This window comes from Perissodus microlepis, chromosome 12 (assembly GCF_051167445.1).
Source record: "Perissodus microlepis isolate ML-2025 ecotype Zambia chromosome 12, ASM5116744v1, whole genome shotgun sequence".
In the NCBI taxonomy this organism is placed as follows: domain Eukaryota; kingdom Metazoa; phylum Chordata; class Actinopteri; order Cichliformes; family Cichlidae; genus Perissodus; species Perissodus microlepis.
This window is the reverse complement of record NC_140472.1, coordinates 37,034,103-37,060,697: the sequence shown is the minus strand read 5'-3', so window position 1 is coordinate 37,060,697 and position 26,595 is coordinate 37,034,103. Positions and strand designations below refer to the sequence as shown.

The following is a 26,595-nucleotide window of genomic DNA, read 5'->3' as shown; positions in this document are numbered from 1 at the left end:
TGACAAAATCAGGTTTAGGAAAAAGTCCCGATCAAGCTTAAAATACAAGTAATACTTGTCACGGTTTGTGGAGATGAGAGGTGTGGACCCAGGCACAGACAAAGATGCACGAGAGTGTTTAAAGCCTTTATTAACGGTTTAACAAAACCAACAGGAAAACGACCCTCAAGCTAAACTGGGAAAACAAACTGTAACATAACACGAACCAGAAACAAGAAACTAGAACCACCTGGAAATACGAGGGTACGGAGAGCAGTGGTTACACCGAGCACAGGAGGGAGACACGGCTCAACCTAATTAAACATGACGAGACAGGGAGGAAGCAAAACAAAATACAAGACATGCACCTTCAAAGTAAAACAGGAAACACAGAACACAGGGAACCGCATAACAAAACCTAAAACTAGAACTCAGGAAATACTAAAGAGCTAGACATACTGAGACAGAAGCGGTGATTAACCCAACAACCATAATGGAACCAAAAACTGAAAGTACAAAACTCGAACACTGGGTCACTGACCCAGGACCGTGACCGTACTCCAACATTTGCAGTCTGGACCGCGGTTAGCTTGGACATTTCCAGATGAAAGAAGCAAAACAACAATAAAGCACTTTCTTTTCACAGTAGTGTTACAGACTGATTCCTCTTAGTGCCGAGGGGAGAGTACAGGGAAATGATGCAGTCCTATGGAACACATAAATCTAAGTAAAGTCCCACTTTGTGCCCTTTGACAGGACGAGGAAACATGGTTTGTCCTGCTCTGCAGACTGGTCCTGCACCTCACAGGAAGCAGTCCATCAGTAAAGGAAAAGAAGCTGCAGAGCGAGTGTAGCAGGAAGTGTAAAGTCCCCCCGAGGGCAGTTTATTCAACCCAGGTTTGGATCATTCCCAGTCACACGATGATGCTTCCTGGATCTCGGCATCTGAGTTGGTTTAAATTAGAAAAAATAAGTAAGCTGGAATCTAGTAAGTACATTTAATTCTATACTGTACTTAAGCAGTTAAGTAACTCACAGGTGGCCTGCTTTAGTTGTGGCTTCCCTTTAAAGCTCTCTTATTGTTGCTTCACTATATCTTATATTTTACTTTTTATTATCTGGCTGCTTATGTTACTGTCGGACTTTTATATAAGAAAGTCACCCAGCTGTGGATGTCAGTACAACTCAAATGATCAGTTAGTTAGTTTTTGATTTCCTTTTTGGTTTTAGACAAAAACAAAGAACTGGATCGAGAGACTGGGTCAGACAAAAAAAAAAGAAAAACAGATGAAATGTTCTTTTTATTTTGTTTTATTTCATCATCGAACGATTTGCAGAGAAACAGACAAAAGGCAGCCCCTCCTTCAGCAGAAGGACACGACGATGTGGTTTGTAAATGTCCCTCGCACAGATCAGTCGACACAGTCAAACATCTGTTAATCTCAAATCTTTAGCAACAACTGGTTTTACATTAAACCAACATTTCTGTTTAATTACATTTAAATCATAGTAATAACAGTAGTATGTGTATTGTTAAAAAAAGACACAAGTTTTGTTGTGAACGTCCAGAAACCAGACGAGTGGCCTGTGAAATGGTTAAAGTGTAGTTTGGCTTTATAGTTTCTTCTCTTCACCAGGACAGATGAGCCCTTTGTCACAGGAGGTCAGTGAAGATGGTCACCTGCAGGTTCAGGCTCATTGCATCTCCAACCCACATCCACTGCCACTGTACTGAAGGGAAGTTAAAGACTTTCTTCAGGCAGTCATGGAAACAAACCATCTATAAAAGTAAGTAAGTAAGTAAAATTTATTTATATAGCGCTTTTCACAGATAAAAATCACAAAGTGCTTTACAACACAGGAAATATAAAAACAATATAACGGTAAATAAAACAATGTAAAACAATAAAACTATAAAAACAGCATAAGAAGAAATTAATCAAATGCTTTTCTAAATAAAAATGTCTTCAGCTGTTTCTTAAAAGAATCAAAGGAGTCCGTGCAGCGAAGAGACAGACACAGCCGTGGTGCCACAGAAAGGCCCGATCACCACGAGTTTTAAAACGAGTGCGCGGTACCACCAGCAGTCTCTGATCTAATGACCTTAAAGCCCGAGAAGATGAATGTGGTTTCAGCAGGTCAGATAAATATTGAGGAGCCTGACCATGTAGGGCCCTAAAGGTTAGAACTAAAATTTTAAAATGAAACCTAAAATTTACAGGCAACCAGCGAAGGGAGGTCAAGACTGGAGTGATATGCGATCTTCTCTTGGTGCCTGTTAAGAGTCGTGCTGCAGCTTTCTGCACAGTCTGAAGACGATTTAAGGCTGATTTGTTAAAACAAGTAAAAAGGCCATTACAATAGTCTAAACGAGAAGAAATAAAAGCATGAATAATCATCTCAAGTTCAAGCTTTGATACCATTAGTCTGAGTTTAGAAATATTCAGTAAATGATAAAAACAGTTTCGGACCAGCTGCTCGAGCGACATCGAGCTGTCAAACATGGCACCGAGGTTTCTGAGGCTCGATTTTACAGAAGGGTCTAAGAAGCTGATATGCTGCCTGATTTCTGGGACCATGTGGACTGGAGCAATAATTAGAGTTTCTGTTTTATCAGAGTTTAGTTGGAGGAAATTGTCATTTAACCATTTGTTGATTTCTGTCAGGCAATTACTTAAATTAGACAATTTATAAAACTCAGACATTTTGAAGGAACAGTATAGTTGGATGTCGTCAGCATAGAGATGATAGGAGATATATTTATAGCGCTTAATAATTTGGCTCACGGGAAATACATAAAATAAAAAGAGAATTGGACCCAGGACAGATCCCTGAGGTACCCCACACGGCAAAACTGTTGATTCTGATGTGACATGATTCATGCAAACAGTAAAAGATCTCTCAGACAGATATGATTTAAACCATTTTAAAACAACAGCAGTAATCCCAAACAAGTTCTCGAGTCTGTTTATCATGATACTGTGATCTACAGTGTCAAAAGCAGAGCTGAGATCCAACAGGACCAGCACTGTGTCCTCTCCAGAGTCTGCTGCCATCAAGATATCACTGGATACTCTAAGTAAGGCTGTTTCAGTGGGATGCAATTTACGAAAACCAGACTGGAAAGTGTCCATAACAGCATTTTTATCCAGGAAATAGTTACGTTGTTCTACTACTACTTTTTCTAAAATCTTCGATATAAAAGGCAATCTGGATATTGGCCTATAACTGTTAGGAAGAGATGGATCCAGCTGGGGTTTCTTTAATATTGGCTCAACAACAGCTTGTTTAAAGAAGCTGGAAACTGAGCCAGTATGAAGAGAAGTATTTATCATTTCCACAATACAGGGGCCAATTGAATCAAACACAGTAGTGAAAAATGAAGATGGAAGGACATCAAGGGGGCTTGAAGTCTGTTTTATATGACAAAGCAGGCCTCTGATGTCTTGTAATGTAACAGGAGTAAAAGAGGACCAAGTATCAGAGGAGAGCAAGTTGAAAGTTTGATTTTGAGAAGATGATGGAAAGATATTAGACCTGATGGCAGTGACCTTATTTCTGAAATAGTTCATAAACTCATTGCATTCGGACGTTGAGTGAACTGGTGCACAAGGAGCATCAGGAGAAACAATACTCTTAATTGTTTTAAACAAGAATTTAGGATCTTTTGTTTTTGAAGCTATGTTCTGGCATTTTCCACATGTCATTTAGCAAGAGGATAGACTCTTTAAGGTGTAACTTATAAACCTCAAGCTTGGAAGCCTTCCACAAACGTTCTAGCTTGCGACAGTATCTCCTGAAATTACGAATGTTTTCATTTAACCAAGGATGAGATTTCAAACATAGTACAGTACTTTTTTTCAGAGGTGCCACTATGTCTAAAATAGAATTACACTGGTTATTAAAGGATGAGACAAGAGAGTCCAAATCATTGTAAGTCATTTCAGCGTCAAACATGGCAGAGAACCTTTTGCCGGCGTTCTGGTTTATGATTCGCCTTTCAATCGTTATTTTGGGAGCCGGGGGATCCAAATAAAACGACAAGTTAAAATATATGCAGCTATGGTCACTCACATGGACATCTTCCACACGAATGTCATTTATATTTAAACCCAAGGAGAAAACAAGATCCAGTGTGTGACCCTTTACATGTGTAGGGCCAGAAACATGGTGCCTAAAGTTAAAAGACTCTGTGATGGTCATGAAGTCAGCAGCCATGTTACAGGATGCATCATCAATATGAAGGTTAAAATCTCCCAACATTACCACCTTCTCTAATTTAATAATGGATGACAGGAGGTCGTTAAATTCAGTTAAAAAGACTCCGGCAGGGCCAGGAGGTCAGTAGATTAAAATACAATAAAAGGTGTGCAAAGAGCCGACCTTGATCATCTGAAGTTCAAATGAGGTAAAAGAATCCGAGTTCATCAGTCTGCATGTGAATCTGTCCTGGTGCACAACAGCGAGACCGCCGCCACGTCCCGAAAGACGTGGAGCTCCGATGACGGAGCAGCCAGTCGAACAATTTTCCTTCAGATGTATATAATCCACGTTTTGTTGCCACGTCTCAGTTAAACACATGACGTTGAGAGATTCCTTTATAAAAAGATCGTTTAAAATAAACGATTTGTTTGTGATTGAGCGAGTGTTGAGCAGGGAACTGCAACACACCAGCTTCTGTGTCTGAATGCAAAAGAAATGTGTTGTTTGAGTGAGAGACTGCACCTGTGGCTGAACTATAGATACATTCATATCGATTATAAATGGAAGTACGATACAAAGAGACTGTCAGGTTTCGGTTGTGTGTAAGCAGGAGAGGACCCAAACGCACGATTCAAGGCACACGGGGATAAACTCAAAAGGCACGGCTTTATTAACAGGAACACAGGGAGCGATACAACACTATACTGGGAGAACCTAAAAGCTAAGGCACAGAGGAGACACAAGGAAACACACACGACCACGAGGGACGACGCGACACGGAACAGAGGGGACGCTGACATAAATACACAGAAGGTAACGAGGGAAGTGGAAGCACACGGGAAACACAGCTGAGGACAATTACACATGACAGAGCGGGGAGGACGTGAAACTGAAAATGCTGATGCCAAGACACGGACCTTAAACATCACACAGAAGGTACGCAGAGACAGCCGAGACAGGCAGAGAGAGAGAACACGATGGGAAGAGGAAAACACGGGACACAAGGAGTGGAAGCAAAGCACGATAACTCAAAACACTATATACACGGTCAAACAGAGGACAAGACAGGGTGAAATCGAATAAACAATACTGAACGGAACACGAGGGATCTTAATACAAAAGAACTCAAAACATCAGGTCAGAAGTCCTGGGACCATGACAGTGACAGGATGTTTAAATCTGAGACTTTATTAAGATTATTAAAGGTTTAAATTATCCAACAAACAAATATACAATTTAAATATGATCATATTTTAAAAATCTAATTAAATAACACAACAACACGTGCAGTGTCCAGGATGTTGGCTGATTCACTGTTTTGATGTTTGAAAATAAAAGTTGGGCTGATTTTAACTGCATTACAGGAAGTGCTGTTAATTATTGCTTTATGCTAGCTGTTGTAGTAGAAATCTCTTTAGTTAATGAGATTAAACATCATGTGATTTAGTTGCATTTAATCTGTGTGTAACAAAATTATTTTTATTTATATATTATCTTTATTAATTTAGTACAACCTGAAACGTTTGTCAGAGAATAAAAGTCAGAACTGCACACTCAGAAACATCGAGTTATTCGTAGTACTGTGTCAGGGGCATAGATTTGGCATGGACAGAAGGGACGTGTCCCCACCAATAATTTGATCTCTTTGAGTAAAGAAAAACAAACCCGATAGAAAGAAAAAAACGATCTGTCAACGACTCATTCACCTAGCGGTGCAGAAAGAGTTAAATTACATTCTCTACTGGAGTCCTACCTAGGGATGGGTATCGTTTAGGTGTTATCCGATACCAGTACCAAACCGGTACTTTTGAAACGGTGCCGGTGCTTAAACGGTGCTCGAACCGGTGCTTAAAGAATGAAGAACACAAACGTTGTCCAAAAACCTCTCATGTTCAGCTGTTTATTGTAAAAGATAACAATGTTAGCCTTTTCTGCAGCTATGGGGCATATATGGTATCACTCTTGGCTGGAAGCAGTGCTTAAACAATGGAAAAAACACAAACTTTCTCCAAAAAGCTCTCATGTTTAGCTGTTTTCCACTTTTTCTTTGGTCATTTTAGCCTTTTTGGCCAGGGTGAAGGGAGCATCTGCCATCAAACAAGAAGACAGCCGCATGTAACTACGACGGTGTTTGCTAGTTCATTGCATTCATTGCATGCATTAATGTAATAATGTGGTTAGCCTACTCAACGTAAATTACACACGAACAACATTAAGCTACTCACGCAGAGAAGAACGGCTGCTGCTGCCATCATCATCCTCATCATTTCTGCTACACTGGCAGGGCTAGGGGCCAGGACTCTCCTCTTCGGGTTTTTGGGGGATGTTGCTAACTCCGGGTCCGATAACAGGCACCACACCTGCAGTAGATGTGCTCAGTGTGAGGTCTCGCAGCAAGCTATCAAATACGGCGCATTTCTTGGCTTTTAAAAAAACGCTATGCATCGCCAGGTGTTTCATCGGATTCGAGGTGTTACCTCCTTTGCACAGTATCACAGTATCAGCTTAAAGCACTTGTTGCAGGCTGCTGAGTTTGCATCTTTTGCTGTGAAGTACAGCCTTTTACAGAATTTTGACCGCTTCGCCTTGGGCATTTTTAATCTGTAGCTCTGCTCTAAAAGAAAGTACGTACCTGGGCCCGCCTACTATCCTTGGAAAGGTAAAATGATTGGCTAGAATCCAAAGTGTGCGACATCTCAGGAAAAAAAGCACCGAAATAAAGAACCGAAATAAAGCACCGAAATGTGCGCTGCTTTTCGGTCTGGTTACTACCGTTTATGTCAGAATCGGTGCCAGTACCCATCCCTAGTCCTACATCATGTGACAAATATGGCCAATGTGATTGGCTGAGCCTTTCAGGGAGCTCTGTTTAGTTTTAGCAGCGGCAAACCTGCGCTGCGAGGAGGAGAGGAGGACAGCAGCAAAGAGGAAGAGCCTGGATATAAGAAAGTATTTTTCAAAGAAACCTGTAAGTCACTTAAAGTCAAGTTCACTCATAAAATGTGTCCATCACAATAACGTTACAGGCTATGCTAGGCTTTGGCCCGCATCAGTCTAAAACTGTATGTAACCATGAATAACGTTTGGAAACTAACTGCACAACATGCAGCACTATTAGTTCTCTCAGTCTCAGAGCAGCATTTCTAATTTTGATTGAAACTGTCAGAGAAAACTGCAGCCTCGAGCAGCCAGGATATTAGTTTACAGAGGCTGTTAGAATTATATGTCTAACGTTAAAATGTTGGTGACACAATAATTTCTTCCTAATGGCACTGACATATTCATAGGGTTCATTTTTGAGACAAAATGTCATGAGGTAGTCATGATTGGGGGCGATCGTGGCTCAAGAGTTGGGCGTTCGCCTTGTAATCGGAAGGTTGCCGGTTCGAGCCCCGGCTTGGACAGTCTCGGTCGTTGTGTCCTTGGGCAAGACACTTCACCCGTTGCCTACTGGTGGTGGTCAGAGGGCCTGGTGGCGCCAGTGTCCGGCAGCCTCGCCTCTGTCAGTGCGCCCCAGGGTGGCTGTGGCTACAATGTAGCTTGCCATCACCAGTGTGTGAATGTGTGTGTGAATGGGTGGATGACTGGACATGTAAAGCGCTTTGGGGTCCTTAGGGACTAGTAAAGCGCTATATAAATACAGGCCATTTACCATGATTGTGCAAATATCCACCTTGTAGTGCAGTTTGCACAAATTGTTGTAAAAATGCACTCACGCTACAAACATTACTGACGAGTCAAGATCTGCACAAAGTGACAGAAACACTGAAGCAGCTGCACATTTTATTCTTATTGTCATGTATGTCCTGTTTGTCAGGTGAAGAACCAACACAAAGCTCAGAGAGCAATGGTGACACAAGGTCACAGGTGGAATTGGATGATGACTTGTTGGTTTGTGACTGTATTTGAAGCACATGTGTGACTGCATGTATGTGGAATGACTCACTGTTATTCATCAGGTGACAGAGGCAGCTCTGCCATGTTGTAGCTCGGACAGAGGTGAAGAGGCGAGGTCACAGGTGACTGACTGATGATTTGGTGTTATAGATTAACGAGAGGAGCAGGCATGTGTTTGGCTGCGTCACATAGTGGACATTGAGTTGTTGTGTGGGGCATGTAGTCCATGTCTGTTGCTGTAACAGTAGTTCGTGTTTAGAATAAAACATCCCAGCTCACTGATCTGATCGGGGCAACAGTGCCTAAAATGTTGCATAATGTTGCTGAGAGATCTTTTACTCTGTGGTAATCTTAGATGAGTAGTTTTATGGACAAAAACCAGCAGGTCATTCAGTGTTCCCTTAGTGCTGATGTGTCAGAGATGTTGGTGTAACTGAAGTAATGTTGTTAAGTCCTTAAAGTCATGTTCTTTTATTGTCATGACTGTATTTGAAGCTATTTTTATTTTTGTATGATACCTGATTTATATGGAATATGGCTGAAGTAAACTAAAGTCTAAAATACTAAGTCATTTGTTTAATAGTAATTTAACATATAAAACTATGAATTGTAATTTTAAATTGTTTAAAAGCATGTAGAATAGCATATGTAGGCAAGTATATTTCTCCTTTTATCAAGAAGCAAAGACAAAAAGGGAAAAAAAAAGAAACGGGGCAGGGCTCGGTGGCTGAATCATCCGTCCCCACCGATGCCAAAACCAAATCTACGCCCTTGAACTGTGTACTTGCGGGAGAGAGGAGCCGAGGGTGGTGTGTGAGAGTGGAAGGCGGTCACAGCTGGAGTTCAGCTCGCAGAGAGGTGCTGGGTGTAGATCAGCAGCGTGTAGGAAGAACAGCTGCGGCGCCGCTACACAAGAAATCTCGCTCAGAAACAAAATCTCGCGGTAAAACTATTTTTTTCCTCTCACAGCCAATCACAGCGCAGGGTCCCGCAGGCTTCAATGCAACAGCCAATCACAGTTAGGGTAGACGCTGCGGCGTGATGACGGAACGATAAGGAAAAAAGCCGTGCTGTGATTCGCGGGAAAAGTGAAAAATGGCGCCGGAGTAAGTTTGAAGTTTAGCGCCGCGGAGAGCAGTAGTAGCAGACAGACAGACAGACGTAAGGGAGGCAGACAGGCAGACGTGAGGGGGACGGACAGAGACAGACAGACAGACACCCTGAAGAAGCATCGACTCAACGACCTTCTGTCCTGGGATGCCAGCAGCGGGAGGACCGGCAGAAAGGAGGCACAGCCCGGATCAATGCAGGTATCACGGCTTGCCTCTCTGCGCTGACCCGCTCTGATTTAGCCCTGGGATTTAGTGTGGCCCGTTAGTTCAGCCCGGGACACAGAGCTGTTGGAACGCTTGAATTTAACCCGTGTCAGTTCATCACTGTGTGCAAGTGTTTTTCTGTGAGCAGGCCCTCTTAACGTGAATTATTACGGGCTGTTACCGGGTTATCGTTCAGGATTTCTTGGCCCGGTTTACTCGTTATTCCGGTCGGTTATCGCGCTTCATCAGCTCTTTTCCGTTAGTTAACCCGTTAGGGTGTGGTGGGTAGTTACTGGATGGTTAGAGCTCTGTTAACGGTATGTGATGGGAGGACGCACTGCGCATGTCAGCCCTCCTCCAATGCACCGCGCAGTTCAGGAATGAATCACAGACCGTCTGTCTGTGTCTCTGCAGGATGTATGAGGACCTGATCGAAGAGTTCTGCGGTCTGGAGCATCAGGTGTCTCCAGGGGGCGGAGGGTGTGAAGGGGGGCGTGTCCCCGAACCTGACGGGGTGGAGTCCAGTCTGAGCGTGGGTCAGTTCGTGCTCTGTCGTTGGTCAGATGGACTGTACTACCTGGGAAAGATCCAACGGGTAAGCGTGTGCTCACCTGACACCCACTGCAGCGTCATCGTGCTCATCGTGATTGGCTGAGTTTTTGTGTTCTGATTGGTGGATAGGTGAGTCCCCCTAGGCAGAGCTGCTTCGTCACTTTTGAGGACAACTCCAAGTTCTGGGTCCTCTGGAAGGACATCCAGCACGGTGAGACGGACGGGTGGAGTGAGAGAAAGCTAGAGAGGGCAAGACAGGTGCTTCATGTCTGTGATCTGCTTCTTTTGTCCAATCCTAATGCAGCTGGAGTACCGGGGGAGGAGCCTCGCTGCTCCATGTGCCAGGAGGTGGACCCAAACTCCAACACCCAATCAAACCAGATCCTGATCTGTGGGAAGTGTGGGATCGGTGAGTCTGACACACACACACAGGACCAGTTTATTAGGAACACTTGCCTGTGGGCTTTCTGCAGGTCGGACTGAGGGTCACACCTGCGAAGCTAAAACTGACTGCATGGTAGGACTGGGCGATATGGCCCAAAATTCATATCTTGATATTCTTTAGCTGGATGGCGATATACGATATATATCTCGATATTTTTTAAAGGTATAAAGTAAGAAGAAAAAGAGAGTTCTTAGTCACACTGTGTCCCAGGTCTCACACAGGCACTTTTATTAACATACAGCGCAGATGTACATGAAAAAATTACTCAGAAAAAAAAGAAAGAAATTATCAACACTTATTAAATAATAATGCTCATTTATGCCGTTAACGTCATTTTAACGAGATTAACGCTGACAGCACTAAAATAGTAATCTCCAAATGTTTTCTTTTTAACGAGCAGCTCCTCTTTGATAGCTGCCGTGTGCATCTTGTCGTTGCCTGCAGGTGAAGCGATGGGGGAGTTGTGTTCAGTGAAGGAGAGGCGAGGCAGAGTAACGTTGCGTAGAGACAAAAGTGGACGAAAGAGAGGCAAACTTGCGGCTCCACAAGTATAATTGTAACGTAACGTAGTAACATATTGTGTATAAAAAAATATATCGATATATTTAAAAACGCGATATATCGCCCAGCCCTACTGCATGGTGTTTGGGGGTGGGATTTATTGGACGGGCTGGCAGTGACATCAGCGTTTTCTCAGGAGGTGGAGCTCCTCCATAACTGCTGATACTTCTAATGTGAATGACCTCTGACCTTTAACAGAAGCTCAGAGTGAAGCTGATAGTAGAAACATTAGAGCAGCCTCTGTTTGCAGTAAAGGCAGAAATGCTTTCTGATGATCAGATTTAAGGTCAAAGGTCACATCAGGATTCACCTGAATGAATCAAACGCCCGTGACGATGACTGAGTGCTCTTTGTTTATCTGTTGCTATGGTGAATCCTGGGCTCTGACCATCACCTGTCTGTCAGGTTTCCACCAGCAGTGTCACATTCCTCCAGTAGAGGGCAGCGGCGCCCTGACTCCGTGGTTCTGCAGACGCTGCGTCTTTGCTCTGGCGGTCCGGGTATGATGCTTCTCACCTGTGTGTCTCTGTCTCTCTCACTCTCATTTGTGTTTGTTTGTGTGTTTCGCCTGCCTCTAACTCGTGTCTCTGCACCTGTGTGTCCCACAGAAGGGCGGGGCTCTGAGGAAAGGTGTGATAGCCAAAGCCCTGAGTGTGATGAAACAGGTGCTTCCGTACGAGCTGGAGGCCCTGGACTGGGACTCGCAGCACCGCACCAATCAGCAGCAGTGTTACTGTTACTGCGGCGGCCCTGGAGAGTAAGTTGGCCTGATGAGAGCTGCAGGTGTGGTTGGCGTTACTTGATTCACCTGCGTGCATTACCTTTGTGTGCAGGTGGTACCTGAAGATGCTGCAGTGCTTCAGGTGTCAACAGTGGTTCCATGAGGCGTGCACTCAGTGCCTGCAGGAAGCAATGATGTTTGGAGACAGGTGAGGCTCCACCCCCTGCTCCGCCCCTCCCCCTGCTACCTTTCCCCGGTATGGCTCTGACTTCCTGTCCTCCCGCAGGTTCTACTTGTTTGTGTGCGTGGTGTGTAATAAGGGCTCAGAGTGCGTGCGGCGCCTGTCCCTCAGGTGGGTGGACCTGGTCCACCTGGTGCTCTACAACCTGTCCATCTGCAGCAAGAAGAAGTATTTCGAACTGGACGAGATCCTCACCTTCGTCTCTACCCACTGGGACCACCTGCAGCTTGGGAAGGTAATAGCACACCTGAGCCAGGTACGCTGAGATCACGTGGTGTGCCTGTGTTCATTTAACCCTCTGTGTGTTTGTTCAGCTGTCCAACACCCCCCCAGCAGAGAGGGGGCAGCACCTGCTCGACGCACTCAACAAGTACAAGAGCAAGTAAGGACCAATCAGAGCGAGGCCGTCACGATGACACGTGTGTAACATGAGCACAGGATGTGTGTTCTTAACGTGTGTGTGTGTGTGTGTGTTCAGGTTTCTGTGCGGGAAGGAAATCAAAAAGAGGAAGTGCATCTTTCGTCTGAGGACCAGGGTCCCTCCTAACCCCCCCTCCAAGCTCTTTCCTGAGCGTGCTCAGAATGATGGGGGCGGGGCAAGGAAGAAGACGGCGAGCAGGTATGATCTCTTGCTGCCAGCCGTCGCTGCCTGTGATTGGACGAAGCGTAACCGTGGTGTTTATTTCTGTTTCTTCAGCGGCTCAGCTGAGAGGAGAAAGAGGAAGTCCAAGTGGCTCCTCGAGGATGCCATTCCTAATGTGAGGCTCATTTTCTTCTTCTGTGGTTTCTAAAGCTGTTAATGCATCACGCTGACTGTGACCTTCTGCCCGTAGAACGAGCTGACCTGCAGCTGGACCGCCAACCACCACATGGCCAACATTTTTGACTTCACGCTGGATGAGCTGCAGAGCCTGAAGAGGTGAGATCAGCGCTGGACTCGGCGCTCTGATTGATGCTGTGCTTACCTGTGCTTTCCCGTTCACGTCATACGGTGGCGCACCTGTGACGTTGCTGTTCTTCCTCAGCAGCTCCAGCAGAGCCGTCAGCATCGATCAGGACTCCACCGATGCCTCCACCTCTGGCTCCGCCTCCTCCTACCACTTCAGGTGAGCTGAGTGAACACCTGACTCACCAACCCTAGGCTTTTGATATCTGACCTTTGACCTCTGTCTTCAGGAGAAGGATGGGCAGCAGAAAGAGGAAGTTACCCCGGAACAGTTACAGCCAGTGGGCCAATCGCAGTGAGGCAGGGGAGGAGCTTGGAGGGGAAGAGCCTTCTGGCATCATTGGGGCCCAGGAAGCTACAAACCACACCCACCTGACCACAGACTCCTCCCACTTCTTGTCAGACCACTCACCGCTGCCGTCTGACAACTCCCACCTCCACTCCTCCATCTCCTCTTACTTTGGAGTAGCGGGTAGGCTAACCAATGGCGAGCGCTACCAGGTGTTGGCTCGCCGCACCACCCCTCAGGGGACGGTCCAGTACTTGCTGGAGTGGGAGGGGACGACCCCTTATTAGGACGGGTCAAGGTCCAGGTGGTGTTAGAAGCTTTGATTCCTTTTCCTCTACACTTGCTGCTGGTGAGCTGCTTATTGGTTGAAACCTGAACTGACACTGTGTCCCCGTTAAACCACCTGGTCTCCCTGTGTCGCTGTTAAACATTTGGATCCCCATTAAACCACCGGGCTCCCCGTGTCCCCGTTAAACCACCTGGTCTCCCCGTGTCCCTGTTAAACATTTGGATCCCCATTAAACCACTGGGCTCTCTGTGTCCCCGTTAAACCACAGGGCTCCCCGTGTCCCTGTTAAACATTTGGATCCCCATTAAACCACTGGGCTCTCTGTGTCCCCGTTAAACCACCTGGTCTCCCTGTGTCGCTGTTAAACATTTGGATCCCCATTAAACCACCGGGCTCCCCGTGTCCCCGTTAAACCACCTGGTCTCCCTGTGTCCCTGTTAAACATTTGGATCCCCATTAAACCACTGGGCTCTCTGTGTCCCCGTTAAACCACCTGGTCTCCCTGTGTCGCTGTTAAACATTTGGATCCCCATTAAACCACTGGGCTCTCTGTGTCCCCGTTAAACCACAGGGCTCCCCGTGTCCCCGTTAAACCACAGGGCTCCCCGTGTCCCCGTTAAACATGTGGGCTGTATATCCCCAGCTGGCTGGTGAGTTTTGAGGAATCAGGAATCAAAGCTGAACTCGATCCTGGAAAAAATAGTTTTTAGTTTAAAAAGTGTTTAAATGCAGCCAAAGAGACACACAGAGCTCCCGTCTGACTCCTCCCACCTCCACCATGTTTGCAGCCTCACACACTGATTAGTTGTTTTCCTGGTTGTAATGATGTCACACTGGTGGAGTTCTTCTTTTGCTCTGATTTGTAAAACACTCAGTTCCCCATGCAGTTCCCCATGCAGCGCCCCCTGGCTGTCAGACAGCACCCTGCCTCTCTTGCCCCCTCCCTCCCCTGAAGTTTTCATGTTGTGTACCTGATCAGAAGCACTTAGTCATATGTTTACCTGCCCCTTCCTCACCTGTGCAGTGTTCTCACTCTATCACATGATCTCACCTGCGGAGCATCCCATTCGTCGTCTATGCAAACACCAAAGTGCGCCTGCTGGTGATCAATCTGAGCCACCGATCAGTGTTTCTCCTAGCTTGAAGCTAACGCAGCCCATATTTGTGAATGAGGGATGCTAATAGTGCTAACAGTCTCTGAGACGTTAAACTGGCACTCTGTCACTTTAAGATATGCTCTGCTCCTATTGGCCTGTTAAATGCTTGTTTTGATCATGTGACTGTTTGTTTGCTGTTTTCCTCTCCAGCTGACCAATCAGCTGCCAGCTTTCTCTGGATTAAAAACAAATGTTTTCTGACCTTTGACCTTTCTGTGTTTCTGTGTGTGTCTGAGAAGCAGAGATGCGTGGAAACCTGGGTTTGTTAAAACCTGTGAGTGTCACAGTCAGTCTACACCTGGCTCTAGGTCTAACTTTATGGGTCCAGATTTACAGGGTCCTGGGGAGCTTTCATGTTACTGAGAGTCCTCACAAAGGCAGGTGTGTGTGTGTGTGTGTGTGTGTGTGTGTGTGACTAGTGCAGGTAATCTGATAATCCAGTTAAGGTGTTAAAAGGCAGAGAAACCTGCATGAGTGTTCAGGTGCATCTGTGTCGTTGTCCTGAGGGTCCCAGCACTCACACAGGTATTCAGACAGATGGGTAACGTGGCGATGTGACAGATTCACAGCAGAGGAGACCACCTGCATCTACCTGTAAGCTTCTTCACCTGTCCATACTTTGTGTTTGTGTACCTGCTCTCTGTGTTTCTTTACGCCTGCCTGAGGTCAGACATGAGGTCCAGCTCATGTTTTCCCTTAAATCAGGGACCTGATTTAAAGCAGCACAGTCTAAGGGAGATCCGAGGTGCGTTCCAAACGACCCTTTTTGCTCCGGAAGGTTCCTCACTGAGAGATGTATCTGCATGGTGGCCATAACCAGAGCTGTTCCAGTTCTCCAAACACTACGCGAAAACATCAACATAATAAACGTGGAGGAGATCGTGTAAATGTTCCTTCTAACTGCATTTTCCATTTCATCCTGACCTTTCATTAGACAAAGGTTTCAGTGCTACGTATAACAAAGTACTTAAGAATTTAAAGAACTGAACTAAACAAAGCAGGACGTTGTATCTTTTACTCATTGCACATGCGGGAGTAAAAGATACATACTGACTCTGGAGTTGGGCAGCTTCAGGTCCTGGGCGCATCAAGCGTAGCACAGAGTGGCTCTGGTTTAATTTGAGGACTTCAGACATCGTTTGGTAAACAGAGTTCCAAACGTTGGCCAATGAAGGACCAGTACATATGAAGTAATGTACCAGGAGCACCCCCTACAGGCTGGGTCCACCTCTGGGTATATATGCTCCAGCCTAACCCTGGATCAATGCACCCGATGATCTTAAATGAGTGTCGAGCACACATCGATATATTGTGAACTTGGCCGAGGACAGAGTCCCACAGGTCACCTGTGATACGAAAGTTATGTCTTGTTCCCATTTAGATTCGATGGCAGCTACTGAAGAACATTGTAAGTGGGAGATTAGATTGTACAAGGATGACATTATGCCCCTGGAGGTTGGACTGACCATTAAAATATCATCTGCTGCAGGGGTGCCAAACTCAATTGCACTGGGGGCCAAACCTCAAGGCACACTTTAGGCCGTGGGCCAAACAAGATAAACATTTATTGAACACACTAAAACAATGTTTTGTAAGCATAAATATGAATACAGACAGGAATATAATTCCAGAATAAATAAACTTTAAAGAATAAACTTTAACTTTAAATATTTTGCTCTCCATAAAAATATATCCTGTCAAAATTATGCAAGTTAGAAATATGAACATGCAGCCAAAACCCCAGAAAAAGTAAATGAAAGCAAACACAAGGTTGGAGCCGCATGTAGACGGAGCTGGGCGTTGCTGCAGGAGTGGAGCTAATAAACTGTGCGGGCCAGTCAGTGTCATACTTTGCCTGAGTGCATCATTACACTGCAGCTCCATCTGAATCTGCACAGGTGCAGTTTCCACGTTGGGTTGTGAAGCAGCTCGAAATTCTCTTTTTGTGCTTCAAAGTCACCAAAGCGCCACGAACTCAGCGCGCTCAGTTTATCAGCAAAGTGCGCATTTGGGAACACTGTTGCACTGACTTGGCTCAACATTACTTGGCAACAGGGAAAGTGCGGCAGGTTGCACTGGTGCATTAGTGACAGCTTCACTTGAAATGCCTTCACCGCATCATAAAAGACTGAAATTGACGGTGATTTAAACCTTTAGTTCGGATCAAATTCACGGTTTGCGTCACAGTGATCATTACATGCTCCATTTTTAGGACTTTACCACACAGCGTTTCCTGGTGTGTGATGCAGTGATGTGCTGTTAACTCGCCGGTACAGTTCTCCTCCTGCTCTTCACTCGCATCCTGCTGACTATTCAGATTTTTTCACCACACAGCACCGGCGCTCCGTCCAACAAGTTTGTCCCAGGGCAGTTTCATGTCGGTTACACTTTGACATACGTTTCTGCTCAGGCTCACATTTGCCAAAATCTGCGTTTTGTCTGGACACAAGACGTCGCACAGCTTCATCATGCAGCTCTTCAGAAACTCTCCCTCGGTAAATAGCCGGGCTGATTTGGCTCCTCTGCCACAATAAAACTTGCTTTCACAACAGCTTCACTTTGTGATTTTGCTCTGGTGACAAACGTCTGCTGAAATGTCAGATTCTTCTTTAGCTCTTCTACTTTCTGTAGTTTCTGCATTTAGGTTTTTCAGCTTATCCTGACGTTTTGTCTCGTAGTGCCGTCTTAAATTAAATTCCTTAATTACAGCCACATTAGCTCCACAAATAAGACACACGGGTTTACCAGCAATGTCTGTAAACACATTTTCAGCCTCCCACCGGTGCTGAAAGGCTCTGTTTTCAGAATTAACTTTTCTCTTCGCCATTGTGAGCGGCTAGCTTCGCAATAGAGATTGACAGACCACGTGACTTTCGCGCGTTGCATTGTAGGTACGAGTGGCAACAAAATCAAAACACTGCATCAAGCGCTAGCATTTCCAGCACCGCTAATCTTAATTCTGCAGTTTTAATCCCTACTTGCATTTTATTTGCCCCAAAAACAGTGATGTACAAAACCACGGTGAACACGGCAGCTCCGCACGAAGACAGACGTGACGAAGAGGCAAAAAAGTACGAGGAAAAAAATCAAAGGAGTGAAAGGGTCAGACCCACACGAGCATACAGAGTGGAGTAAGGACGTCAGCGTGCTGCCCGACTTTCATCACGCACATATTTATTATTATATGGTCCTAAGTTTGAGTGCATACACTCAAGATGTTTAGTAACTTCAGATCCTGCAACAGGCCCAGGTCCAGTTTACTTTGGTGATTTGGACGATTCCATTTCACAGCTGCTGTTACATTTTTTCCTTTATCTCCTGCACGGGCCAACGCATCTATTTGTCGTTTCAGGTTGTAGTGTTACACAACATTTTCAGATCTAATAGAAAAAAATGAGTTTCATTATTCATTCAATTATTGTCTTTATTTATAACTGGCATTATTGTTTCATTCTATTATAGAATCTTAAGAGGCAACATTGTATTCCATCAGCTTTATTAGCTGCTTGGGTGAAAAACAAATCAACAATGCAACAAAAAAAAACAACAACATTGCAAAACAACATACTGGAAAACAGTTATTCATCACTTGCTTCAATACAACACTTGGGCACATATATGCAGACGTTTTGTGGCTGTTTTGATATCACTCTCTCTCTTAACCGATCAGATCTGGCTGTGGTAGCAGCTTTAAACTCAGTATGACCCAGGTTGATAGAGGGGGCCCAGTCTGGATCACATTCCTGCATTTTGTAGGCTGGTTTTCCTACAAAACACAACAAACATTAACACAGCTTGAACAATTTCTCTTCCACGACGTAATCCGATAACAACGATCTCTTTACCCGTCGGCTTCCCGTGGCTGTCATGCGACCAACTATTGCAGTTAATAATACAACAGCTTCTTGCCATTTTTTTGTGTTCTTTTTATTGCTGTGTGACTGTTTTCATGTGAAAGCCTGTGTGTGCTAGTACCGCTTGCCACTCGTACCCACAATCCTTTGCGGTTTTACCCTGGAATGACGTCACATTTTCAATCTCTATAACAGAAGTTTGACTTGGTTCAGCTAGCCTAGCGTTCGGCAAGGAGGCTGCAGCGCTGCATTATGGGATCTGTAGTTTGTGTGTTATTAGCGCCTCATATCGCCGGGCCATGCATAACAATAATAATAAATCTATATAAAATGATCTTGCGGGCCGGATATAAACGTACACCGGGCCAGATGTGGCCCGTGGGCCTTAAGTTTGACACATGTGATCTACTGGATTGTCTGGAGGTTTTTGGGGGAATTGTGCTGACATAGTCTGCACGTAGTGTCTGACATGTAAACAATGAAGAAACGGAGCAGCAGCAATGACAAATTTGGTGGATAATTGAGAAAAACTTGCAAATTGTCCTTCTACATATAAGAAGGACAATTTGCAAGGGCCTAAAATCATCTGCAAAAGATTTTAGACCCTTTCTGTGCCAGACATGAAAAACACTGTCATTGAAGGAACAAATAGGTGGTTTGAGGGAAAGTGGAAGGAAGGGGACAAAAACAACAAAACACAAAAACCAACCCCACCCAAGGAATAAAATACAATAACATGCCACAATGTAAAGAAAACTAACACAATACCAACCACCAATATCACCCAAGCAGGTTGCATCGAACAGCACCCCTAAGCCCCCTGCTCTCGTCCCATATTAGCTAAGTATTCCTCGTACCACCAGCTTCGTACCTGCACTGTTAACGTTAACCCCTAAACTTAAAGCAGGGCTCACATTTCAAGGGGATGAAGAAGAGAAACAAAACAAAGAAAAGAGAAGGAAAACAAGGCCAAAGGAAGCAAGCAACGAACGAATTTTGCCTTAAAATGAACAGCAAAGAACACATTACAGTCCTAACAGCACAGCCGTGCAGTATCAGTCAGGTCACTGCAGCGTGATCCTAACAGGGATCCACCGCCCTCTGGATTGCCCAGCACTTTGTTGTCCTTGTGCAGTAGCAGGCTTCCCCCCCTACCTGCTGGGACAAAAGCTTTTGTGTGAGTTAAGTTAAGGGGCTGGTCAGCTCTGCAAAGTTCGGGACGACCTGCCAGTAGTAGCCAGCCTCCAGAACCGCCTCACCTCTGTTTCTGGTCTTGGGATGTGCCAATGTGCTCAAACGGGACTTGGTGAGCGCAAAGACGCTTTCAGAATGACCAGCCGACCAACAGCCGACACTGTGCACGCCACATGGTGTAAGCACACCAGCATGCACACCACTGACACACACACCCCGAACCCGAATCCGTATCACATCAGTCTATGTGTTTTGCTCCTGTATTTATGTTACACAGTGAGGGGCGGTGAGGGAAACATCAGACTTCACTCTATCTTAATTAAAGTAATTGTTTTATTGTCTCTTGCCAACATCATGCACATACAGACAGCAACTTCTCAAAATGGCTCCCAATCCATTTCCTGCTCCCTTTAAATACTCTAAAGACACGCCTTCTTAATACAGACTGGCCTATAAAAGAGCTGCAATTGAGGCAGGCTTCCTCTTTACTGGGAAAACAAGATGGCCACCACAGAGGCAACCTGCAAAACACTTTGTTACATAAATGCTTCCCAACATTACTCACTACCCCCCCCTTCTGGTCGACACATCTCCGGCAAACGGGAAAGATAGTCAGCAATAAGATTGTTCTTACCCGGACAATGCTGGACGGTGAACTGGTATGGCTGGAGGGCTAGGCACCAGCGCAGTATCCTCGCATTTTGATGTTGCTTGGAGTGCATCCACACCAGGGATCGGTGATCTGTCTGAAGAATAAATTCTCTTCCAAGGAGATAATATTTCAACGAATCAATTGCCCACTTAATTGCCAGTCCTTCTTTTTCTACTGTAGAATAGTTTTTTTCCCTGTCAAACAGCTTCTTACTTAAGAAAAGCACAGGTTTTTCTTCACCAGCTTCTCCTTGAGCCAGCACTGCTCCAAGTCCAACATTAGAGGCATCTACCTGTACAACAAATGGTTTGGAAAAATCCGGGCTTTGCAAAACAGGGGCTTCAGAAATCTGTCTCTTTAAACATTGGAAGGCATGTTCACAGTCGTCATTCCACATCACTTTAGAAGTGTGTTTTCTCGTGAGATCTGTAAGAGGGGCTGCCAAGGTTGAGAAATGGGGAATAAACCTCCGATACCAGCCAACCAAGCCCAGAAACGACCTCACTTGCTTCTTGGTTTTAGGTCTGGGAATTGTTTGTATAGCCTTTACCTTTGCAACTTGTGGCTTTATTTGTCCATGGCCAACAATGTATCCTAGATACTTCACCTCTTCTTGTGCCCAGGCACACTTGCTCACATTCAGAGTCAAATCAGCCTTCTGGATCTTTGCCATCACAACCTTTAGATGCTGCAGGTGTTCCTCCCAAGACTCACTGTAAATCACCACATCATCCAGGTAGGCAGCTGCAAACTTTGAACAACCATTAAGGATAATGTCCATCAACCTTTGAAAAGTTGCAGGTGCCCCATGAAGACCAAAGGGCAACACGGTGTACTGAAATAAGCCCATTCCTGGAATTTGGAAGGCTGTGTATTCTTTACAGGACGGCTCTAAGGGCACTTGCCAGTAACCCTTACACAAATCTAAGGTTGTAATGTATCTAGCTTTTCCTAGTCTTTCCAGTAGCTCATCAATCCGTGGCATTGGATAAGAATCAAAACAGGAAATACTATTTAGCTTTCTCATGTCTGAACAAAATCGTAGTTGAGGGGAGTCTTTCTTTGGAACAAGTACAATGGGGTTTGACCACTCACTCCTTGAGGGCTCAATCACTCCCAGTTCCAGCATCATCTGAACCTCCTTCCTCAACGGTTCCACCATCCGTTCTGGTATCCTGTAAGGCTTAAGACGAAGAGGTTTTGTGTCTTTCAAGATGATGTTATGTGTTATGATATTTGTTCGCCCCGGTGTGTCTAAGAACAAAGATGGAAAGGATTGCCTCACCTCATTCAACTGTTGCCACTGATCTTCAGTCAGATGTTCAGGAGGGTCTTCAGATTTGGCATGCCTCTGAATGGGCTCATCTCAGCTTCTCCAACCTCCAGAATGCCACTGTCTTCAGGCCGAACATCTTGTACCATCAGGATTTGCTTCACACCTGGTTCTGGGGCGTTTCTTTCATGATACTCTTTTAACAAGTTTACATGTAGCAGTTGCTTTGATTTGTGTTTCTCTGGACAAATGACCTCATATGTCACTGGGCCGGTTTTTCTGGCCACAGTATAAGGTCCTTGCCACTTAGCCAGCAACTTACTTGGTCCAGTAGGCAAAAGTACCAAAACTTTTTGACCAGTATTTAGTTCTCTCTCACAGGCATGCTTGTCATACCATACCTTTTGCTTTTGCTGCGCCTTCTGCATATGGTCTCTAACCTGTTCTCTGTATGTTTCCAGTTTGTCTCTCATCTGCAATATGTAGGAAATTATGTTCATCGTCGAAGCCACTTCAGTGGACCCCGGTGCCACTCCAGCCACCCAGTTCTCCTTCAGGTGGTGGACCTGGCTCAATTGTTTGTCCACCTTCTCTTTCTTCCATGTCAGCAAGGGGGTTTTTCCTTGTCCAACGGTTTCTTCCACGTCCTACACCCCTCATTCAGCGTGTTCTGTCCCTCATTCACAGGCGTAACCGAATCCCACTGCTGCCACCAACTGTTACACAGTGAGGGGCGGTGAGGGAAACATCAGACTTCACTCTATCTTAATTAAAGTAATTGTTTTATTGTCTCTTGCCAACATCATGCACATGCAGACAGCAACTTCTCAAAATGGCTCCCAATCCATTTCCTGCTCCCTTTAAATACTCTAAAGACACGCCTTCTTAATACAGACTGGCCTATAAAAGAGCTGCAATTGAGGCAGGCTTCCACTTTACTGGGAAAACAAGATGGCCACCACAGAGGCAACCTGCAAAACACTTTGTTACATAAATGCTTCCCAACAATTTAATTTCCACCGGAGCTGTGGGATATCTGTGAATGTCTGTTCTTGTACCTGGAGAGTCCTCGTCACACACTAAGGTTATTATGGAGCTCCACAGGGTTCAGTGCTAGGACCACTTCTGTTCATTCCCTTGGCCTCCAGTAACACTGTGAGGAACCTTGGAGTCATTTTCGACCAGGACATGTCCTTCAACGCACATATTAAACAAATATGTAAGACTGCTTTCTTCCAACATCTCTAAAGTTAGAAACATCCTGTCTCAGAGTGACGATGATTGTGACATCACAGTCACAGGAGGATGTGCTGTTACTGACATACAGCAGCAGGTTCAGCTCAGTGAAAACCAGCAGAGAGATTTAGCGGCTCCATATTCCAGTGTGAGCTCAGGTTGAGATGGGCTCAAACATTATTTACAGTCAGATCACCACGGTTACCGTGACACGTGCATATACGTGTGCGTGGCTTCTTCTCTCAACGCTCAGCATGAGACCAATGAACAGTTTGAGGACGGAGCCAAAGCTTTGCAGGAAGCTGTGTACCATGGACACTTCAGGACTCCTGTCCACAGCTGTCAGGTACAAACTGACTCTTCTGTTTCTACCTGTCTGTCTCAGGTGTGTCTCCCTGCCTCCCTCCTATGGAGCAGCTGGTGAAACACCTGTCCAGGTGTCAGCACCTGGGGTGGATGAACGTGATTGGTGAGTAGAAATAGGGAGAGTTTCACACAGCTGAGGTCACATGCACGTTACCTGGGTGCCCGTCTGTCTGTGAGGTCAGAGGGTGGAGCTTCATTTATGCAACCGAGTGAATATTTAACCTCTGAACAGCCACCAGGTCATGTGATGTATTTAACATCAGGTTCACCCTAAAGGGTCACCTGTGTGGAAGGTGTGTCGTGGTCTGTGTCCCACAGTGTTAACGAGGGCCAATAACACGCTTCGTTAGAGATCTGTCCAGTCTGAAGAAAGCAGGAAGTGCATAAACATATCATAATGCTGCTGTGATGATGCCACAGAACTGAAGAGCGCCTCCATTCATTGGCTGTCCTGTGGCCGGAGGGCGGAGCCTGACATCTGGAGTAAAATGTTCTGTATCCTATCAGAATCACGCTTACTAATGCTGGACGACCTGGAGGTATACACACACACAGAGACACACAGACACACACGCAGACACACAGACACACACACAAACACACACAGACACAGACACACAGACACATACACACACGCACACACAGACACACACACAAACACACACACAGACACACACAAACACACACAGACACACACACACGCAGACACACAGACACATACACAGACACACACACACACACGCAGACACACACACACATACACAGACACACACACAGACAAACAGACACACACACACACGCAGACACAGACACACACACACACACAGACAAACAGACACACACACACACACAGACACAGACACACACAAACACACACAGACACACACACACGCAGACACACAGACACACACAGACACACACACACAGACACACACACAGACACACACAGACACACACACACACACACGCAGACACACACAGACACACAGACACACACACACACGCAGACACACAGACACACGCAGACACACACACACACGCAGACACACACACACACACACAGACACACACACAGACACACACAGACTTCTATTTAATCAGTTTTCTGTTTGACGTTTACTCAGCTGTGTGAAAACCACCCGGAGGATTAATAAAGTTTTATTTTATTTAATCTAATAACTTTGATCTCAGCCAAACCGATTTACTCACGAACAAACAAAACACTGAAAAAAGCCCAACAATAACATTTTTAGGTTGTCTAAGTGACTTTTATATCACGTTTAACCTGAGTAGCGAAAGACGGCGGTGATCTGATGATGTGCCGGGAGTTGTGACGTTCTCGGCGGCTTCAGTGACCCTCGAGCTCCCGGCGAGCTATCGAGCTGGTGGGTAACAGACGTCTCCGAAAACGTCAGAGCGCTTTTGCAAATATGCGATATCTTGATAAACCGAGCAGATATTTGATGTTTACACAGCTACTTTCTCGCCTGAAAATATGTTAAAAGTTTATTTTGTGACCCAGAAAGATTAGTAAGAGTAATTTTAAAACTTAGTAGCTGCCGCCATTGTTGGAAACTGGACTTTGGCTGGGCCGCGCTATGAATTCATCCTCAGACTCAGACTAAGCAGGAAGTGGTCAGGGTCACATGATGAGCGAGTTTACAGGGAGAGTTTATCTTCAGTCCTGCAGCGGTGACTCACCTGCACACCTCTAATGTTAGACGGGGGCGGGGCCAGGGCTGGGGACGAGCTGTAACTGACATCTTTTTATGATTCTTTATAATATTCTCATGTTTACTCAGTCAGAGGTCAGAGGTCAGGCATCGTGGTTTCAGAAGAAAAACATCGGATCCTCCTCTCTCCCTTCTCTCCTCCTTCAGGTTCATCCTCTGCTCCTCACAGAGAGGGCGGAGACTTGCACTGTGTGGTTGCTTAGATACACGCTCCATGTGACCTCGGCACCTTCTCGCCCCGCCCACAAAGGTAAGGAAGATGAGACGGGTTCAAGCAGCTGCAGAAGACGGAGACAGACGAACAGACAGACAGGAGCACTGAGACACAGACAGACAGGTGGACCGACAGGTGGACCGACAGGTGGACAGATGATGGACGCAGACTTTGACTCTTGCGGTGGTAAGAAAAGAAAAAGAAGCGGCGGCGAGTGCTTGTGTGTTTTTCGTGTGAGCGCAGCCGGATTAGAGCGTCTGCTTCATCACATCATGTCACATTATTAATCTCATAATCTGTGTTACCATGGCAACATGGCAGACGACTCCTTAGGTCACCAGGAGCTCAGAGGGTGGAGAGACTGTAGGTGGATATTACTGTCCGGAGGTCAAAGGTCACAGAGACAGGTGAAAGTATGATCCGTGTCAGGTCACTGAGACGCGTCAGGTTAAATAAAGTTTATCAGCGCGGTCATAGATGATGTCACCGATTAATATTAACCTCCTAAGACCTGAACTCTTCCACGGCAGCATTTTTAATTTCTCTTTGATATTTGGGCTGATTGGGACCCGATCAATGTAAAAACAAAGAAACACCAGATTTATTTATTTTTTACCCGATTTTTGTTCCTAAGAAAAATGAGAGCCACGTATGAGGACATTCGTTTTAAACTTTGATGGAACAGTGGTAGTATAATGTCCTCGTAAGTGGATATCAGGCCCTTGTAGAGCAAAATTTTGTATTTTGGTCTAGACAACCCAAAATGTGATGCCCACATATGTGGACGCCAGGTCCTAGGAGGTTAAAGTACAAATCATTTTAAATGTGTTGTATCAGATACTAAAGTGCTTCATTATGCGGTCATGTATTGCGTAATAGGAAGAGATTATATATTTATATATATAAATTTATATATATATATATATATATATATATATATATATATAAACTAATTATTAATCCAATAATAAAAATTAGAAATTGAAAAGAAAAAAAATGCTGTCAATAGAAAAAATCTAAACATTTCCAAATTTCACAATTAAACAGCTGATTTCCAAAATAATTTTTAAATTGTGATTTGAAATCCTGATTCCTCTCCTCCTTTCCAGTTCCACTTCTCTTCCTAAATCTTTCCCAAAGCTTTTCCAGTTATGGGATTAGCTTCTGCATTCAGCCTTTCTGCGACCCTTTAAGCTCTTGTAGAAAAAAAACCAAACTAGTCGTGCAGTGAAACGTGCAGGGTGATGCGACTGTGTCTACAGAGAGCATCTGTTGGAACGGCTCCAGGTTAGAGCCGTTGCTCCCACACCTTGGTGCTGGTTCCAGGGACGGGTCTAGAGAATTCCTCTTAGGGTGGCATGGAAATCAAAACATATTTCCTATAAATACAGTCTGCAGGTTTTCTTGGCTTTAGCCCAAGCATGAAGCCCAGTAAGTGGGTTGGAAAGCTGCACAGCATGAGGCAGGTTGGTTAGAA

The 26,595-nt window shown here is 45.1% G+C and overlaps 2 protein-coding genes across 5 annotated transcripts in view; both read left to right on the top strand.

Annotated features, from left to right (window-relative positions):
* Positions 1-9,130: 9,130 nt before the first annotated feature.
* On the top strand, positions 9,131-14,798 carry phf19 (PHD finger protein 19). Of its 3 annotated transcripts, none has more exons than XM_084947446.1 (14): positions 9,131-9,389; positions 9,810-9,990; positions 10,077-10,158; positions 10,252-10,356; positions 11,359-11,453; positions 11,562-11,710; positions 11,787-11,882; positions 11,961-12,150; positions 12,230-12,297; positions 12,394-12,534; positions 12,613-12,673; positions 12,749-12,834; positions 12,944-13,021; positions 13,092-14,798. In XM_084947446.1, the coding sequence occupies exons 1-14, from the start codon at positions 9,337-9,339 to the stop codon at positions 13,435-13,437; spliced, it is 1,731 nt and encodes a 576-aa protein (XP_084803572.1). In that variant the 5' UTR covers positions 9,131-9,336; the 3' UTR covers positions 13,438-14,798. The 3 variants fall into 3 exon arrangements, with proteins under 3 accessions (XP_084803572.1, XP_084803571.1, XP_084803570.1); XM_084947445.1 differs by having other exon boundaries at positions 12,941-13,021; XM_084947444.1 differs by having other exon boundaries at positions 12,394-12,673; positions 12,941-13,021.
* An 8,400-nt stretch (positions 14,799-23,198) lies between these two features.
* The window catches only part of LOC146376977 (disabled homolog 2-interacting protein-like), a 29,744-nt gene continuing 26,347 nt past the window's right edge, over positions 23,199-26,595 (top strand). For both annotated transcript variants that reach the window (XM_084947434.1, XM_084947433.1), the window contains exons 1-3: positions 23,199-23,274; positions 23,592-23,710; positions 25,052-25,304. In XM_084947434.1, coding sequence (XP_084803560.1) covers positions 23,214-23,274; positions 23,592-23,710; positions 25,052-25,304 — 433 coding nt within the window. In that variant the 5' untranslated portion in view covers positions 23,199-23,213. The remainder of the gene's footprint in view (positions 23,275-23,591; positions 23,711-25,051; positions 25,305-26,595) is intronic.